The sequence below is a fragment of the Salmo trutta genome, chromosome 37 (assembly GCF_901001165.1).
Source record: "Salmo trutta chromosome 37, fSalTru1.1, whole genome shotgun sequence".
NCBI classification, from domain to species: Eukaryota; Metazoa; Chordata; class Actinopteri; order Salmoniformes; family Salmonidae; genus Salmo; species Salmo trutta.
This window is the reverse complement of record NC_042993.1, coordinates 6,970,045-6,990,268: the sequence shown is the minus strand read 5'-3', so window position 1 is coordinate 6,990,268 and position 20,224 is coordinate 6,970,045. Positions and strand designations below refer to the sequence as shown.

The 20,224-nt window shown below is 43.5% G+C and overlaps 1 protein-coding gene across 3 annotated transcripts; it reads left to right on the top strand.

Moving 5' to 3' along the window:
• Positions 1–599: 599 nt before the first annotated feature.
• On the top strand, positions 600–20,014 carry tars2 (threonyl-tRNA synthetase 2, mitochondrial). 3 transcript variants are annotated; one of them, XM_029737206.1, is made up of 19 exons: positions 600–789; positions 1,352–1,527; positions 2,114–2,228; positions 2,354–2,475; positions 2,604–2,678; positions 2,913–3,021; positions 3,481–3,545; positions 3,647–3,725; positions 7,523–7,669; positions 7,919–8,017; positions 10,539–10,705; positions 10,796–10,958; positions 11,554–11,691; positions 12,096–12,173; positions 12,281–12,381; positions 18,515–18,616; positions 18,725–18,797; positions 19,653–19,767; positions 19,872–20,014. In XM_029737206.1, the coding sequence occupies exons 1-19, from the start codon at positions 706–708 to the stop codon at positions 20,012–20,014; spliced, it is 2,151 nt and encodes a 716-aa protein (XP_029593066.1). In that variant the 5' UTR covers positions 600–705. The 3 variants fall into 3 exon arrangements, with proteins under 3 accessions (XP_029593066.1, XP_029593068.1, XP_029593067.1); XM_029737208.1 differs by lacking the exon at positions 2,604–2,678 and having other exon boundaries at positions 601–789; XM_029737207.1 differs by lacking the exon at positions 2,604–2,678 and having other exon boundaries at positions 601–789; positions 2,880–3,021.
• Positions 20,015–20,224: the final 210 nt, after the last annotated feature.

Sequence of the window (20,224 nt, the reverse complement as noted above, 5' to 3'; positions counted from 1 at the left end):
TAAAACAATGTAAACGAAATAGGCTATTCATACTATTCCTTCCAGAAGTCTGTTGAAAGTAGCCTAATTTCTGCCCCACGTTAGAGGCGAGTACTTTTGAGCTATGTGCGTGTAATAGCCTAATACCGGTGCTCTGAGCTACAACGTTCTCTGCTGTTCCTCTCTCTTCATGCGGCCAATCAATGAATGGATGTGTGTTGCTGGCTGGCTCTCACAGGGACCAATCCGGTTGCCTCACCGTTGATCAATTCTCTTCAGGCGCTGCACAGATGCAGTGATCTACTCATATTGGGATGGGTTTCTTGAACGCTCCACTCTTGATCTTGGGCGTAATTTGAGAAAATGTAGGAATTGAGCATACCTATGTTAAATAGATTCAGGTCATTTTCATGGATAGCCGGTTTTAGATTAATGCTGTGAAGTTAGTCTCGTGTACCTGAAAGTGATCTATCCGAATGTTAAATACAGATTAGTGGGCGCCACTGAGGTGTATAACTGAACGGTGGGCGCGCTTTCATTGTTGACGCTCACCAACGTGCGCGCACTGGCCAACGTCAAGTTTCCGCCCTCTTCCCTTGCTGGCCAATCACTTTTCTTCCCCATCTACTTCATTCTTCCGGTATTATGGCCGCTTGCAGTGTAAGGGACAACGAGTGTGAAATGTTATGATTATGAACAGTTTTCGGTGAAACCGGTGGATTAAGGATGCTCGTGACCATGATGTTGCGGTTTCCCGTCTGTCGGCCGTCAGTTCGGGCAGTGCTTCACTGTCAGAGGCGCTTTAGCAAGGTGTGCAATCTTAAACCGTTTTCTGTTATGAAATGTAGCTGTAGTGGCCTGCTGAGTACAGTATCATTGGGTTGTGTAGCCAGCCTTCTCCAAATCAGTGGTGTAGCATTGTCCTATGACCGCTCAGGTACATAGGTGTGGGCGTGTCCTCTGACATGGATCTATGAATAGCCCTGAAAGTGTTCTGACGTCCAAACAAGACTGCGCTGTAAACTGTCATGTAGTGTGTGTGTGTGTGTGTGTGTGTGTGTGTGTGTGTGTGAGACCACAAGGTTATAATTTTTTTTTAGGGGTGTTTGGTGGGAGGGGACAGTTCTCAATTAAGCATATTATTGGGTCCTCTCTCTCTGAAATATGCAAATACTAATGTGTGATCATAATGCCATACATTTTGTTATGAATACCATATTGTGTTGAATACCATATTGAAGATTTGATTTAAAACGATTACATGTTAATAGTATGATCCCCTTGTCTGTATTATTGTTGTTCATATTGACCCCTGTGCTCTCTTTCCTATTCCCTTGTTTCCTAATTTCTTCCCCTCTGCCTTTATATACAGGCATCCCCTGCTCTGTCTGAGCGTGTGCGGGTGTTTGAGTCTCTCAGAGAGAGGCAGGGACAGCAGAGGACAAGCGGCGCCATGAAACAGGCCTTCAGCGTCCGATTGGCTGATGGCAGGACGGTGAATGGCACCACAGGCGTGACCACGCCCTCAATCATCGCTCAGAACGCACGGTTAGCCTCTCAGACATGTGTTTTTATAATGTATTATTCAGAATCCTAAAAGTCAGGGAAGGGTTATCCCCAGTGCTCAATAGGTGCTGGTACTTATTTTGAGTGCCGGTACTGTTTTATATTTAGGTAAAGGAACTCTGCAATACTTTTGAGCTAATATTCTGTAAGAGGTGCAGGAACTCAAGCAGCAGAAATGTTGAGGTGCTGGTACTCTGCCCCATTGAGCTTCTGTCCAATTCAAGCACTGTTTATCCCTCAGAACACGTGCCGTGTTTAGACAGGCAGCCTAATTCTCTTATTTATTTTTCACTAATTGGTCTTTTGATTCATTAGATCTTTTGACATCAGGTCGTTTTCAGAGCTGATCTGATTGGTCAAAAGACCAATTAGTGAGGGAAAAAAAATATCAGAATTGGGCTGCCTGTCTAAATGCAGCCTTAGGACTGCAGGGAGTTACTTTCTCAGTCCCTGGGACACCTATGTGTCCCATCTCTTTGCTTTCAGATTGGAATTTGGTGAAATTGGATAGGTGTAAGCAAACATATTGACATTGTCTCTAACCCTCCAACACTCCATGTCTGTGCAGTGTGAAAGGTGCTCTGGTGTGCAGGGTGAATGGAGAGCTGTGGGAGCTGCTTCGCCCCCTGGAGGCTGACTGTGAACTACAGCTGCTAGGCTTCGACACCACAGAGGGCAAACAGGTACTTACTAAGGACATTCTCATTCATCTAACCCAATAGATCTTACATGTAGAGCAGTCAGAGGCAGAGGTTGACCTCTTCTCTCTCTTATCCCCTCTTGCTCATCTCTTTTATTTTCTCCCCAGGCTGTGTGGAGGACAGGAGCGTGTGTTGTGGGGTGGGTGTTAGAGAGGGTGTTTGGGGTGGATGTGTGCAGAGAGGGCGTGTCAGAGTCCGGCCTCTACTGTGACCACCTCCTGGAGAACAGGTAAGACATCTCCCTCTCTTTGTAATATAATATATGCCATTTTTCAGATGCTTTTATCCAAAGCAACTTAGTCATTACATTTTACCACACTAACCATCCCCTCACCTTTTGGCACCCCTTTACGACAGAAAAGCTGCTTTGAGGGAGGGAAGGGAGGAAGGATGCATTTGTTCTCTAACAGAGCCCCTGGGAGGAGCTAACATGTAAATGGGATATTTCCGTGTGTTTTTAATATAAATTTGCTAAAATGTCTAAACCTGTTTTTGCTTTGTCATTATGGGTATTGTGTATAGATTGGGGGGGGGGGGGAACGATTGAATCCATTTTAGAATAAGGCTGTAACGTAACAAAATGTGGAAAAAGTTGAGTGGTTTGAATACTTTCCGAATGCACTGTATACACAGAGAAACAGCATTTACCCCTGGTCTCTCTCCCAGTGGCCTGTCCCTAGCTGAGCTAGAGGAGAGATGTAAGGAGGCCGCTGGCCAGAGGCTTCCTCTCTCCAGACTGGAGCTGAACAGGCAGGAAGTTACAGAGCTCTTCCAGGTCAGAGGTCATTGGCTCTGTTTGTCTGTCATTTGCTGCATCTGAAATGGCATCCTATTTCTTATGTAGATCCCTATATAGGGAATAGGGTGCCATTTAGGACATAACCATTGTGGTTGGAAACAGGTATTTGGATCAATACTAGTACTATTTTGTACCTTACCTGCACTAAATGTATTTGGCTTAGAGTGTTTGGTTAGTCAGTGTAATGACGCAGGGATAGTATGAAGTTGGTACAGAATGAGACATTAGATGGCATTATGGTTATGGCCCACAGTATTCTAGAATGTAGGTGTGTTGCTCTGCTCCTACCTGTAGCAGCTTGTGGAATTGACTGTTTACATGTGTTGTCTTTAACCTCTGACTGTGATGGTCATCTAGGAATGTCTGTAATTCAAGGGGTGTGGCCGTGATACACTAGTGTGTATGTGTACTAACTGAGTGTGTTCTGTCATCTAGGACAATGCTCTGAGACTCCAGTTGATTGAAGAACAGATGAGTGGTCCTACTGTTACAGTCTACAGGTTTGTTGCTCAACATCTCACAGCCTGATACAACACAGTCATGGTCTGTTTTTAAGGAGAAATGACTACACTAGGATGACGTCCATCTCTTCCTGTTTCAGGTGTGGAGACAGCATAGGAGTCTGCAATGGTCCTCTCCTCCCTCACACTGGTCTCCTCAAGGTCTTCAAGATGCTGCAGGTATGTGTGTTTGTGTGTGTGTCAACCTGCCTGCCTTCCTGTCTGCGTATCAGTTCAGTGAGGAATGTACAGTTCTTGTCTTCTCCTCATGACATCTAAACTACGCTGGATGTAAAAATTGAATGTACAGGATAAAAAACAACACTTACATGGGTTTCCATCGCATTTTCATCTCTACTGGTGGTGGTTTTGTCACAAACCATGTTGAGTTATGTAGTGAATGTTCCCACTCTGGTCCTGGCACGCGTGCTGTAGCCAACAGCTGGCAGATACAGTGTGGGTATAGCCTACATGATGAGATTATTATAGACAAAAGAGCAAGATTATTTTTATTTGTCAAAAGGCAGCCAAGCATCAGACCCTTGATACAGTATTTGGAAAGGAGCATCAAGCTCATCACCTTGTGTTTTCACCACCCTGACGTTCATAATAACGTATTTCATCTGTACTCTAATAAACTGCATGCTTTCCTGACGTGTCATAGTGGGAAGACCACACAGACTTGTCATCGCGTGACTCCAACTTTACTTCGTTATGATGGTTATTATATAAATATTTGCGCCTAAAAGCGTTTCCACCACCGTTTTAATTTTAGACACTAAAAGATCCCACCTTGTCTAGCGTGTTTTGTCTACATTTGGAAAGTTTACCTACAAATTTGCTGTTTCCATCCGGCCTGTCGTGACTTTTCTTTTTATCCAACATGTACTTTACTCACAGAAAAAGGTTGGATGGAAACCTGTTGGATGGAAACCTGGTTACTGTTTAACTCATAACATGGGCTGTGACATTACCAGGCAATATAGCCATTAACTCTGACCTCTTCCTGATACCAATGTGTACTGGGACTGCACAGGTCACACTGGAAATTCCTTACTGGTAAATGACAATCGCTTGGCAGTCACTGGCCAGTTAAACGACGCACTGGAGACTAACAAGTTAAACAACATGTCACACGGAAGACAAGCGAAAACAAAACGCTGCTTGTTTTTTTTCCCTAGAAGCATTAGAACTGTAGCTTGGTAGCCCGTGATGCCAACAATGACCTATTTGCTGGTACTGAGCAATTAGTGCTTGAGGTCTGTTCAGTTTCCATGATCTGGTTTGTCTCTAGAGAAACTGCGCATCGAGCTCACAGAAAAAGTAATGAACTAAATCGAATTCAAATAATTGAACTGACGTTTGTCAATTAGATGTTTTAAAAACCAACATTTCGGTTAATCGCTCAGCACTACTGTTTGCTTTCAGAAGTGGAATTTCCATACTGATATTGTACTGGTCAGAATGGAATTTCCACTTTCCACGCTGGGAGAGCAATAGCCACAGGATGTTGTGATTGTCAGTGACCAGTTTCCTGCCCCCGCCCGCCAAGTCAAATCATGTCAATCTTTATTGTCCCAAGGGGAAAGCAGCCCCTGCCTATTATCTGTAGAGAAGTGGTTCCAAAATGGTGGCTATGGAAGAAAGATGGCTGGGATATATATATATATATATAATACGCACTACCTACCGGTCTAAAGTATTAGAACACCTACTCATTCAAGTGTTTTTCTTTATTTTTACTATTTTCTACATTGTAGAATAATAGTGAAGACATCAAAACTATGAAATAACACATGGAATCCATGTAGTAACCAAAAAAGTGTTAAACAAATCAAAATATATTTGACATTCTTCAAAGTAGCCACCCTTTGCCTTGATGACAGCTTTGCACACTCTTGGCATTATCTCAACCAGCTTCATGAGGTAGTCACCTGGAATGCATTTTAATTAACAGGTGTACCGCCTTAGTGCAGTCGCAAAAAACCATCAAGCGCTATGATGAAACTGGCTCTCATGAGGACCACCACAGGAAAGGAAGACCCAGAGTTACCTCTGCTGCAGAGGATAAGTTCATTAGAGTTAACTGCACATCAGATTGCAGCCCAAATAAATGCTTCACGGAGTTCAAGTAACAGACACATCTCAACATCGACTGTTCAGAGACTGCGTGAATCAGGCCTTCATGGTTACATTGCTGCAAAGAAACCACTACTAAAGGACACCGATAAGAAGAAGAGACTTGCTTGGGCCAAGAAACACGAGCAATGGACATTAGACTGGAAATCTGTCATTTGGTCTAATGAGTTCAAATTTGAGATTTTTGGTTCCAACCGCCCTGTCTTTGTGAGACGCAGTGTAGGTGAACGGATGATCTCCGCATGTGTGGTTCCCACCTTGAAGCATGGAGGAGGAGGTGTGGGGGTGCTTTGCTGGTGACAGTTAGAATTCAAGGCACACTTAACCAGCATGGCTACCACCGTATTCTGCAGCGATACGCCATCCCATCTGATTTGGGCTTAGTGGGGCTATCATTTGTTTTTCAACAGGACAATGACCCAAAACACACCTCCAGGCTGTGTAAGGGCTATATGACCAAGAAGGAGAGTGATGGAGTGCTGTATCAGATGACCTGGCCTCCACAATCACCCGACCTCAACCCAATTGAGATGGTTTGGGATGAATTGAAAGCAGATTGAAGGAAAAGCAGCCAACAAGTGCTCAGCATATGTGGGAACTCCTTCAAGACTGTTGGAAAAGCATTCCAGGTGAAGCTGGTTGAGAGAATGCCAAGTATGTGCAAAGCTGTCATCAAGGCAAAGGGTGGCTACTTTAAAGAATCTAAAATCTAGAATATATTTTCATTTCTTTAACACTTTTTTTTGGTTACTACATGATTCCATTTGTTATTTCATAGTTGTGATGTCTTCACTATTATTCTACAATGTAGAAAATAGTACTAATAAAGAAAAACCCTTGAATGAGTAGGTGTCAACTCTTGACTGGTACTGTATATATTGGACACCTATTCATTCAAGGGTTTTTCTTTTTTTACTATATATACTGAACAGAAATATAAACGCAACAATTTAAAAGATTTTACTGAGTTACAGTTCATATAAGGAAATCATTCAATTTGAAATGAAACCATTAGTCCCAAATCTATGGTTTTCACATGACTTGGAGTACAGATATGCATCTGTTGGTCACAGATACCTTAAACTACCATTTGCCTCATGCAGCGCGACACATCTCCTTCGCATAGAGTTGATCTCGTCACGGTTTCTCTGTGCATTAAAATTGCCATCGATAAAATGCAGTTGTGTTAATTGTCCATCCGTAGCTTATGCCTGCCCATACCATAACCCCACCGCCACCATGGGGCACTATGTTCACAACATTGATCAGCAAACCACTCGCCCTCCTGACGCCATACATGTGGTCTGCGGTTGTGAGACTGGTTGAACTTACTGCCAAATTCTCTAAAACGACAGCTTATGGTAGAGATATTAACATTACATTTTCAGGCAACAGCTCTGGGGGACATTCCTGCAGTCAGCAAGTCAATTGCACGCTCCCTATAAAACTTGAGACATCTGTGGCATTGTGTTGTGCGACACAACGGCACATTTTAGAGTGGCCTTTTATTGACCACAGCACAAGGTGCACCTGTGTAATGATCATGCTGTTTAATCAGCTTCTTGATATGCCACACCTGTCAGGTGGATGGATTATCTTGGCAAAGGAGAAATGCTCACTATCAGGAATGTAAACAAATTTCTTCACAAAAATGGAGAGAAATAAGCTTTTTGTGCCTATGGAACATTTATGGGATCTTTTATTTCAGCTCATGAAACATGAGACCAACACTTTACATGTTGCCTTTTATATTTTTGTTTAGTATATTTCTCTTTTATGCTACTCTATCTCTCTTTCTGTCACACTCTGTCTTTTCTGTCCCCCCTCTTTCTGTTCAGGTGTCTCCCGTAACGTTGACCAATCCTGTTGGCACGTCAGGTGTGATGCGTGTGATAGGTGTGGCCTTCCCAGGACAGAGGGAGAGGGAGGAGTGGGAGAGGGAACAGGAGGAGACACGGAAGAGAGACCACAGACGCATCGGCAAGGTGAGGTGGACGGGGAGAGGGAAGATAAAAGATCTAGGCCCAATACGCATAGAAATATAAACAACTGGAGACAGGTTATTATTGGCACGGCAGCGCTACTGTAGCTAGCCGAGTAGTGTAGAAACTATTGCTAACGAACTAACCTATTTTAGCGGGCTAGCTTAGCATCTTGGCTAACTGTGAGGCAAGTGCGACGGTGTCTCAAATGGAGCGTTCACTGATATGTGTGTGTGTGTGTTTTGCCTCCAGGACCAGGAGCTGTTCTTCTTTAATGACGTCAGTCCTGGAAGCTGCTTCTTCCTGCCTAAAGGAGCTCACATCTACAACACACTCGCTGACTTTATCAAGGTAACACACGCGCACACACAGACGCATCATCATTTTTATGCTTGAAATATTGTTTATTTTTATTGATATAAAATAGACTAACTTACACAAATGTACTATACTTACCAATCCCTCTTACTAGCTACTGCTTCTCCAAAATAGATCAGAGATTCACAGGAAGCCCATCTCTGCAGCCAACTCCAACACCCCCGGAATGGCTTGTAGTTTCTCCATCAGAAAAATGCCACTGGTCTCCTGGTCCCAGTTTTTCACAAGTTGTCTATTTGTATTTCGTCTATCGTATAATGTTAAATGCATAGAAATAGAATGGTCAAACCATTAACTTGAATTAGGAGTCCAGTTCTATTCATTATATTTCTATGCATTTAACACTATCTGACAGGCCAAATCCAGACCTGGGCCCTGAGCTCACACGCTGCTCGTAAAACCCCCTCCTAACTCTCCTGTAAAACTCCACCTTGCGCTTCAGCTCCATGTGCTTGTGAAACGGATGTCATTTCTGCTGCTCAGGCAGGTGCTGCTCAGGCAGGTGCTGCTCAGGCAGGTGCTGGTTGTGATACCAGCAGCTGGCCATGTTTAGAGGCTTCCAGTGCCACTCACGCTGCAAGATCTCTGAGAAACTCGGTCAGGACCAGACCTAAATTCACACATAAAACCAGTTCTATATGTACCCAAATGCATGCTAAACAAGGAATGTTGAGAAGCACACGAAACTCAACAATGAACCAGATCTTCGTGAGAATACACCATGATTCGTACCATTGATGATGGGATTGGAAGGTCTTGCAGGAAGATGCTGATGTCTCAGTGCCATCCATGTTACAGACTCGTGAAATCGCTGGATGTAGAAGCGCATTTTTGAAAAGTTGATAATCTAAGATGGCAGAAACCAGAGTGAAACAGTATCTAGAGAGTTGGGCCAATGCGGTCTCTGCCTGAACGTTCTGAGAGCACCACTTTCTCCTCTATAGCCGTTGCTAAGTGATCATTGACACTTCCACATTATACTGTTTATTTCTGATAGTTTTCAAAATCGATGAAGATGCAATTTGTTGACACCAAAACACAATACCGACTTGGATACACATTATCCCAAATGCTAATCAGTAAAAATGTATTTTAAATTCGCTGCACTGTTTTGTTTGTTTACAGCGGGTCATTTCATAGGGAACTGTCAGAGGCACTCTCGTATTATTACATCACCAACATCTCAAGAATAAGGTGCTAACATGTCAGCTGTTCTAAAACCTGGCAGAAATATATTCATATATGGCTCTGGCAGAAAAAAGTCCCTCGTCTAGTCATGGTGTTGTTGCCACCAAAACAGTTCCATATCAACATTGGTGCCTATCAAGCAAACATTCTAAAGTTGCTCTTTTCAATTGTGAGATCATCATATTCAAATGTAAGTATTCTTATGAATAGAATGACCATGGCAAGGAAATAGAACGACTTTCAAATCAACACTGTTAATCTTATCAGCCAAACATTCAAATTCAAACATTCTACCAACTTTGCTTTGATTGACTTAGCCAGAGTGAATACTAACGCACCCTATCTACTCTCGTCTGAGTGTGTCAGAGCGCAGAATAACTGATGAATTAACTAACGTACCCTATGTACTCTCGTCTGAGTGTGCCAGAGTGCAGAATAACTGATGAATTAATGAATTAACGAACGCACCCTATCTACTCTCGTCTGAGTGTGTCAGAGCGCAGATTAACTGATGAATTAATTAACTAACGTACCCTATCTACTCTCGTCTGAGTGTGCCAGAGTGCAGAATAACTGATGAATTAATGCGCAACACCCGTTGAATATGACCGGTGTCAGTAAACGTTGTCAAATTAACTTCATTTAATTGTTGCAAGCAGCACAGTTAGTCACTAACACTCTGGATAACATGCAAACAGCCTAACCAGCTCTGCTAGGGAGAGTAAAATGGTCAGAGTGAGGTGTTCTCTCATTATGTGTCTGGAAGTAGCTAGCAAGTTAACCAACTTTAGCCAGTTAGCTTGGGTGATTAACTGCCGAGGTCAGAACGCTCAATCAACCCTACTCCTCGGTCAGGGCGTCCAGTGTGTGCTCTGAAAGCTCCTAGAGCGGAACGCTCTGAATTTACGAATGGAGAATCTGACAACGCTCTGAATTTACGAATGGAGAATCTGACAACGCTCTGAATTTACGAGCGCACTCTTAGCAATTTACTAACACCCCCTTAGTATTTTTGAATGATTTTAGAGTAGAATGGCCACGACAATCAGCAAAGTTGGCTTCCGTGTGCGCGCACACACACAGCCGCTCATTCAGACATCTTTACCCTGACGGTGACCTCAGGACACTCCTGTTGTAGTCAGGAAATCACCCCAATTACTACACTGTGACTGTCTGTTTTCCAAATAACCCTGGATGACACATGAACAGAGAAGAAATCTGTCTGTAATAATTAAGTTGTTACTTCCCTCTGTTCCTCCCTTTCTCTCCACCCCTCCCTTCCTTCTCTCCATACCCCCCCCCCCAGACTGAGTACAGGAGGCGTGGCTTCCATGAGGTTGTGACCCCTACTCTATACAGCACTGCACTGTGGGAGCGTTCGGGTCACTGGGAACACTACAGTGAAAACATGTTTACTGTGACCGGTGACACACACACCTATGCACTCAAACCCATGAACTGCCCTGCACACTGGTGAGAACACACACACACCCTTACATTCTCTCTCATACTCTGCCCCACACACTGTTCAGGACTTGTCAATAACAGCTCTCTCTGTTCCAGTCTGATGTTTGAGCAGCGTGTAAGGTCATGGAGGGAGCTCCCGTTGCGTTGGGCCGATTTCGGGGCACTGCATCGGAACGAGCTGTCCGGCGCTCTGGGTGGTCTCACCCGGGTCCGCAGGTTCTGCCAGGACGACGCACACATCTTCTGCACTCCTGAGCAGGTACACACACACACGATTCCTGTCATTTGAACCTTTTGGGATATTTGTCTCACATCACACACACACTTGCGCTTATACACACACTGATTCACATGATATTGTGAGGTTTGTTTTCTACTTTGGCTAATCCAATCACTGGAACAGTCAATAAGTTAACTGTTCCTCCTCACTCATCTCTGAGTTAACCCTTAACCCCTGGACTCATCTCTGAGTTAACCCTTAACCCCTGGACTCATCTCTGAGTTAACCCTTAACCCCTGGACTCATCTCTGAGTTAACCCTTAACCCCTGGACTCATCTCTGAGTTAACCCTTAACCCCTGGACTCATCTCTGAGTTAACCCTTAACCCCTGGACTCATCTCTGAGTTAACCCTTAACCCCTGGACTCATCTCTGAGTTAACCCTTAACCCTGAAAGCCCTGGACTCTCCAGTTTCACATCTGTTTATTTATGCTGTCTTTTACAATATTGCATTTACTTTCTCTATTCTGTCTCATCACTCTGTCCTCCTTTTTCTGGCTGTACTCCTGCCCCCCAATCCCTTCCTGTACCCCCCCCCCCCACACACACTCTCTCTCTCTCTCTCTCTGTCAGTTGGAGGAGGAGATCATGGCGTGTTTGGACTTTGTGAGGAGTGTGTATCGAGTATTTGGATTCTCCTTCCACTGTCTCCTCTCCACCCGACCTACACCCTGCCTGGGGGAGCCTGCACTGTGGGACCACGCTGAGCAGGTACACACACAACATACAGACAGATGTACACGCACAGAGACAGCTGTGTAAATGTGTGTTTACTGTCCCGCAAGTCATGTCTATAAATTCCAGCACATAGCCTCTATTGTAATCATAATGACATCACGTAATGAGGGACAATTATCCAATCAGTGTTGATAAATGGCCATGTGGATGTGACGAACTCAAAGCCCTGTCTGTTCCGTGGCTGCTGTCTATGCTCCCTGCCTCTTCCTCTGTGGAGTAAAGCTCAGGAAATTAACAGAGAGGAGAAGCTCAATGAAGAAATGAGATCCTTTCTTTCCATTTTTCTCTTTCCCACTTTCTTCCCCTCTTCCCTCTTTCACTCCCCTCCCTCTTGTCCCCCCCTGCTCTCCTCTCTCTGTCTCTTTCTCTCTGAGCAGCAGTTGGAGAGGAGTCTGCAGCAGTTTGGAGAGCGCTGGCAGCTGAACCCAGGAGATGGAGCGTTCTACGGGCCAAAGGTCAGTTACACAAGACCCTTCTGTCTGAGCGTTGTGTAACGCTGCAACCCGCCCTGAACAGAGCCATGTTATTAACACTCACACACTCCATCTTCCTGTTGTCCTAGATTGACATCCAGATCAAGGACGCCATTGGTCGACAGCACCAGTGTGCCACCATCCAATTGGACTTCCAGCTACCAATCAGATTTGACCTGCAGTATGTGGGGTGAGTCGCTCATCTATGTCAGTTCAACCTGTGTGTTCTGGGATGTTCCCTGATGCAGCTTCTGCTCTTATCTAACTGATGGTACATTTAATTGGGTTGCACATGGCTGGCAACGTTATTAGACAGGGGTTTAAAGCTAGAATCCTTAGTTGTTGCATCCATTTTTGGACTTATAAATGAATTATATATATATATATATATATATCAGAAAAAAAGAAACATCCCTTTTTCAGGACCCCGTATTTCAAAGAAAATGTGTAAAAATCCAAATAACTTCACAGATCTTCATTGTAAAGGGTTTAAACACTGTTTCCCATGCTTGTTCAATGAACCATAAACGATGAATGAACATGCACCTGTAGAACGGTCGTTAAGACACTAACAGCTTACAGGCGGTAAGCAATTAAGGTCACAATTATGAAAACTTAGGACACTAAAGAGGCCTTTCTACTGACTCTGAAAAACACCAAAAGAAAGATGCCCAGGGTCCCTGCTCATCTGTGTGAACGTGCCTTAGGCATGCTGCAAGGAGGCATGAGGACTGCAGATGTGGCCAGGGCAATAAATTGCAATGTCCGTACTGTGAAACGCCTAAGACTGCAATACAGGGATACAGGACGTTCGTTCTCGCAGTGGCAGACCACGTGTAACAACACCTGCACAGGATCGGTACATCCGAACATCACACCTGCGGGACAGGTACAGGATAGCAACAACTGCCCGAGTTACACCAGGAATGCACAATCCCTCCATCAGTGCTCAGACTGTCCTCAATAGGCTGAGGGAGGCTGGACTGAGGGCTTGTAGGCCTGTTGTAAGGCAGGTCCTCACCAGACATCACCGGCAACAACGTCGCCTTTGGGCACAAACCCACCGTCCAGACAGAACTGGCAAAAGTGCTCTTCACTGACGAGTTGCGGTTTTATCTCACCAGGGGTGGTGGTCGGATTCGCGTCTAGGGCCATTCCCCCCCATAAATGTCCGGGAACTTGCAGGTGCCTTGGTGGAAGAGTGGGGTAACATCTCACAGCAAGAACTGGCAAATCTGGTACAGTCCATGAGGAGGAGATGCACTGCAGTACTTAATGCAGGTGGTGGCCACACCAGATACTGACAGTTACTTTTGATTTTGACCCCCCCTTTGTTCAGGGACACGTTATTCTGTTTCTGTTAGTCACATGTCTGTGGAACTTGTTCAGTTTATGTCTGTTGTTATATCTTATGTTGATACAAATATTTACACATGTTAAGTTTGCTGAAAATAAACGCAGTTGACAGTGAGAGGACGCTTCTTTTTTTGCTGAGTGTTTATACCATAAATTCTGGACTATAAGCAGCAACTTTTTCCCCGGGCTTTGAACCTCGCGGCTTAAACAATGACGCGGCTAATATATGGATTTTTCCCGCTTTCAATTTTTTTTCTTCCAAAAAACACATTCTGTGATGTGCTCAGTTTTTGGCGGCATGAAGCTTTCATTAGACCAATGAAATTGCCGAACGGGTTAACTTGTTGGACTTACACTAGGATAGGGGGCGCCACAGCGCATTTTGGAAAAAAATCGTTCCCATTTTCAACGGCCTACTAATCAAAGTCAGAAGCTAGGACATGCATATACTTATTTTATATGGATAGAAAACACCCTAAATTTTCTAAAACTGTTTGAATGGTGTCTGTGAGTATAACAGAACTCGTATGGCAGTCAAAACCCCGAGACCGATTGAACCAGGAAGTGGAAATCTGAATTGTCGACTCGACTTCACAGCCTTACCTATAAATCACAACGTAAAAGTAAAAAAATGATAATTGAGCACTTTCCAGTGCTTCCACTAGATGTCCCCAGTCTTTACAAAGTGTTTTGAGGGTTCTGCGGTGGAAACTCAGTGAAAGAGACGATGTGGCAATTGGTCACAGTCGGAGGGCCATGAGCATTGTGACGTTGGCGGCCGTGTCTGCCCCCACCTTTGGAAGTTTTTTGAAACACAATGAAATCGTCCCACTTGAATCTGATTGGCTCTCTTGTTGAAACAGGCCCTGACGATTACTTGATACAACGTTTGACATGTTTGAACGACCCTAACTTACCGTAAACAGTCATTTTGCGTTAGACAGCTGCCGCCCACGGATCGACATTTGATTACAGCCTTAGGACGCGCTAACAAGAGGAAGCTAATGGAACATAAAGCATGGACTTTTTCGACCGAAAATACATTTGTCATGGACCTGGGACATCGGGAAGTGATTTCTGATGAAGACAACTAAAGGTGAGGGATTATTGGCGATATTATACAATATCAGATGTTACGTGCTATTGTTCACAGGTGGCGCCGAGCTAGGTTTTCGAGCTCAATTTCTGGGTATCGCATCCCATTTGATCTCAAAGTGTGATTACCCTGTAAAGTTAATTTAAAATCTGTTTTGACTGGTGTTTTCAAGAGATATTCATCTATAAATCTTAGATTGACAATATAAATAAAAAAAATCGTTTTCGAATAGTTATTTATAAAATTGTAGCACTGTTTCCCGGGACGCATTTTATGGGAAATTGTTAGTCAACCTCAGGTGCCGATGTAAAATGCTGTTTTTATATAGAAATATGACCTTTATTGAACAAAAGATTGCATGCTGTGTGTAACATGATGTCCTAGGTGTGTCATCTGATGAAGTTTGTAAAAGGTTAGTGCTGCATTTAGCTGTTTTTTGGTTATATGTGATGGGTGTGCTTGCTCGGAAAATTCATATGATGCGACTTTTACCATGTACTCCTCTAACATAATCTAATATTGTGCTTTTCCTGTAAAACCTTTTTGAAATCGGACAACGAGGGTCGATTCAAGAGAGGTGTATCTATAAAACGATATGAGACAGCCCTATATTTGAAAAAAAAAAAATATTGAATTTCGTTATGCTAATGTCGCTAGGAGTTTTCGCTGGAAAATGATCCCGCTAACGGGATGGTAGGCTGAAGAAGTTTTAAGGTCAAACAACTTTTTTGTTTGATTAAATCGAGGGCTCTCAAACTTCCCACCATTCTGATTACGGTAGTCATTTTGTCACCCTCATCATGGCAAAGACACGGAGAAATGCATATGATGCAGCTTTCAAGTTGAAGGCAATTGATCTGGCTGTTGGAAAAGGAAATAGAGCTCCTGCACGGGAGCTTGGTCTTAATGAGTCAATGATAAGACGTTTGGAAACAGCAGCGTGAGGAATTGACTCAGTGCAAAAAGACAATTAAAGCTTACTGCAAATTTTTTATTTTTGTTACAAGCCGTGTTTCGTTAAAGCCTGTGTAAAGTTCATTTGTTTCAATGTACTGGTAGGCACCTGCGGCTTATAGACATGTGCGGCTTATTTATGTTCAAAATAATAAATTTAATTCAGTGGGTGCGGCTTATATTCAGGTGCGCTTAATAGTCCGGAAATTACGGTACATGCATACAGTTGAAATGTACATACACTTACACTTCTTGTTAACAAACTATCGTTTTGGCAAGTCGGTTAGGACATTTACTTTGTGCATGACACAAGTAATTTTTCCAACAATTGTTTACAGACAGATTGTTTCACTTATAATTCACTGTATCACAATTCCATTGGGTCAGAAGTTTACATACACTAAGTTGACTGTGCATTTAAACAGCTTGGAACATTCCAGAAAATTATGTCATGGCTTTAGAAGCTTCTAATTGACATCATTTGAGTCATTTGGAGGTGCACCTGTGGATATATTTCAAGGCCTACCTTCAAACTCAGTGCCTCTTTGCTTGACATCATGGGAAAATCAAATGAAATCAGCTAAGAACTCAGAATTTTTTGTTGTTGACCTCCATAAGTCTGATTTATCCTTGGGAGCAATTTCCAAACGCCTGAAGGTACCATGTTCATCTGTACAAACAATAGTACGCAAGTATTAACACCATGGGACCACGCAGCCATCATACCGCTCAGGAAGGAAACGTGTTCTGTCTCCTAGAGATGAACGTACTTTGGTGCGAAAAGTGCAAATCAATCCCAGAACAACAGCAAAGGACCTTGTGAAGATGCTGGAGGAAATGGATAAATGTGTCTATATCCACAGTAAAACGAGTCCTATATCGACATAACCTGAAAGGCTGCTCAGCAAGGAAGAAGCCACTGCTCCAAAACCGCCATAAAAAAGCCAGACTACGGTTTGCAACTGCACATGGGGACAAATATCGTACTTTTTGGAGAAATGTCCTCTGGTCTGATGAAACAAAAATAGAACTGTTTTGCCATAATGACCATCGTTATGTTTGGAGGAATAAGGGGGAGGCTTGCAAGCCGAAGAACACCATCCCAACCGTGAAGCACGGGGGTGGCAGCATCATGTTGTGTGGGTGCTTTGCTGCAGGAGGGACTGGTGCACTTCACAAAATAATGGCATCATGAGGACGGAAAATTATGTGGATATATTGAAGCAACGTCTCAAGACATCAATCAGGAAGTTATAGCTTGGTCGCAAATGGGTCTTCCAAATGAACAATGACCCCAAGCATACTTCCAAAGTTGTGGCAAAATGAATTAAGGACAAGAAAGTCATGGTATTGGAGTGGCCATCACAAATCCCTGACCTCAAACCTATAGAAAATTTGAGGGCAGAACTGAAAAAGCTTGTGCGAGCAAGGAGGCCTACAAACCTGACTCAGTTACACCAGCTCTGTCAGGAGGAATGGGCCAAAATTCACCCAACTTATTGTGGGAAGCTTGTGGAAGGCTACCCAAAAAGTTTGACCCAAGGTAATCTATTTAAAGGCAATGCTACCAAATACTAATTGAGTGTATGTAAACTTCTGACCCACTGGGAATGTGATGAAAGAAATAAAAGCTGAAATAAATCATTCTCTCCTATTATTCTGACATTTCACATTCTCTTAAAATAAAGTGGTGATCCTAACTGACCTAAAGAGATGGAATTTTTACTAGGATTAAATGTCAGGAATTGTGAAAAATGAGTATGTATTTGGCTAAGGTGTATGTAAACTTCCAACTTCAACTGTACACACACACACACACACACACACACTACCGTTCAAAAGTTTGGGGTTACTTAGAAATGTCCTTGTTTTTGGAAGAAAAAAAATAAATGTGTCCATAAAATAACATCACATTTCTCAGAAATGGGTTGTGGAGATGGCTAATGTTGTAAATGACTATTGTAGCTGGAAACGACTGATTTAAAAAAATATATATATATATATTATGTCTACAGAGGCCAATTATCAGCAACCATCACTCCTGTGTTCCAATGGCACGTTGTGTTTGCTAAGTTTATAATTTGAAAAGGCCAATTGATCATTAGAAAACCCTTTTGAAAATATGTTAGAACAGCTGAAAATTGTTGTGCTGATTTAAATAAGCAATAAAACTGGCCTTTAGACTAGTTGAGTATCTGGATTATCAGCATTTGTGGGTTCGATTACAGGCTCAAAATGGCCAGAAACAAAGAACTTTCTTCTAAAACTTGTCAGTCTATTCTGGTTCTGAGAAATGAAGGCTATTCCATGCGAGAAATTGCTAAGAAACTGAAGATCTCGTACAACGCTGTGTACTACTCCCTTCACAGAACAGCACAAACTGTCTCTAACTAGAATAGAAAGGGTAGTGGGAGGCCCCGGTGCACAACTGAGCAAGAGGACAAGTACATTAGAGTGTCTAGTTTGAGAAACAGACGCCTCACAAGTCCTCAACTGGCAGCTTCATTAAATAGTACCCGCAAAACACCAGTCTCAACGTCAGCAGTGAAGAGGAGACTCTGGGATGCTGGCCTTCTAGGCAGAGTTGCAAAGAAAAAGCCATATCTCAGACTGGGCAAAAGAACAGACACTGGACAAAGTTTGTAAACAACATAAACACTGTATAGCCTCATAACAAGGTTAAACAAATGTTGATATCATGGATGGTCAGTCCTTGCATCCATAGCTCTGAATTTCACAGTGGTTACATTTCTCCAGGCTCATCCCTTAGCTTTTTACCAAAACAGAGGTGGGGTGTCCGCTTTGTTATTGTAGCTTTAAGACTGAAGTGATCTCCCTTACCCCTTTCTCACCATCTTTCTCTCTTCCCTCACCCTCTCTCCCCCTTGCTCTCTTTCACCCTTTCTCTCGCTGTCAGGGGGGATGGAGAGACCCACAGACCAGTGATGGTCCACAGAGCTGTTCTGGGATCACTGGAACGCATGATCGCTATATTGGCTGAGAATTTTGGGGGGAAATGGTGAGAGTGTCTGCATGTCTGTGATTTGATTGATCTAAAATTATACCGTTTTGGTTACCCACATTCCTCTTCCTCACTCAGTTTCTCTTTCCTTTCGGTCTCTTTCAGGCCTCTGTGGTTGTCTCCAGCGCAGGTCATCATTATTCCTGTAGGGGGAGGTAGTGAGACATATGCGCAACAGGTCAGGACTCATAATATCAAATCTGGGGCCATATGTATCAAGCGTCTCAGATTTGGAGTGCTGATTTAGGGTCAGTTTTGCATTTTGGATCTCAATTCTTAACATTACATGGAAAGGAGGAACCTGGTCCTAGATCAGCACTCCTGCTCTAAGACACATTATACACATGGCCCTTGTACTGCAGGCTGAAATCAACCCCCCCCCCCCCCCCCCCCCCCATACACCCACACACGTGACCAAACACAACGTGACTCAGCACACATCAACAGCTGTACCCCTCAGTGACCCCAGAGATCGAAGGCTAATCCAACACTGTACCCAAACACGGTTCATCGTGACTCTGAAAAGGACTTGATTTGAGGTTAATTTTGTGATCAGGTTTTCGTTTATTTAACACATGGGAACCAACAATGAAACAAAGCTAGGTACGTACATGCCACTACTCACATATCAATATGTTCTACAAGTTCCATCTGCCACATGATTAATGAGCCAGCAGCAGGTAAGACCAGACACAGGAGAACATGGAATATAGACCTGTAATGTTTCTGAGGCCTTTATCAGGCCACGGCTCCTATTTCTCTCTGGACTTGTCTTGTAAAAAGTCTGCCAGTCACAACATTGCCAATACAGCCTCCTGTATGTAATGCGTATGTAGACCCAGGGGAGGAGAGTCTATCAACACTGCTGATCAGGGGTCTGTCATGATGATACATAGCCAGGAAATACAGCCACCAGAGTCTCAGCCCTCAGGGTGGAATGTAAAAGGTGCCGTCCTTACTGTTATTCTACCGTAGCCTGGTTCCTGTCTCCTCTACCACCACTGTGAGTGATGTGTGTTTTGGTCTTGTTAAGGTGGTCCGACAGTTCCGCAAGGCCGGCTTCATGGCTGACGTGGATGATGACCAGGGTGCCACCTTAAATAAGAAGATCCGCTCTGCACAGCTGGCCCAGTACAACTACATATTTGGTAAGAGTGCGTGGGTGAACACGGATTAGATTACTGGAGATTCTAAATAAACTGACACAGGTTGTAAACATTGATTCAATAATTGTTTGTGTGTCCGTGTCCAGTGGTAGGTGAGAAGGAGTGTGTGAGTGGCACGGTGAGTGTAAGGACCAGAGGGGGAAAGCAGCTAGGGAGGAGACCGACAGATGAGGTCCTGGCATCACTCACTCACCTACGAGACACACGGAGCAACCAGGATGACTTCTAACACACACACACCTGTTGTGGATGAAGAATTGCTCACTGTACTTTTATAATAAAATAACTTAAATTATAAACTCTTCTGGATGTCTTTTGAACACACTTTTTCTGTGTGTGTGTGTGTAGCTCATTATGGACATGGTCATGTTAATGGGGCTGGTGTGTGTGTGTAACTCATTATGGACATGGTCATGTTAATGGGGCTGGTGTGTGTGTA

Excerpts from the sequence above, each read along its gene's own strand:
- tars2 (XM_029737206.1), top strand. The coding sequence starts at position 706 with ATGCTCGTGACCATGATGTTGCGGTTTCCCGTCTGTCGGCCGTCAGTT. Across the intron at positions 2,229-2,353 it reads ACACCACAGAGGGCAAACAG|GCTGTGTGGAGGACAGGAGC; the intron begins GTACTTACTAAG and ends TTTTCTCCCCAG. Across the intron at positions 19,768-19,871 it reads CCAGTACAACTACATATTTG|TGGTAGGTGAGAAGGAGTGT; the intron begins GTAAGAGTGCGT and ends GTCCGTGTCCAG.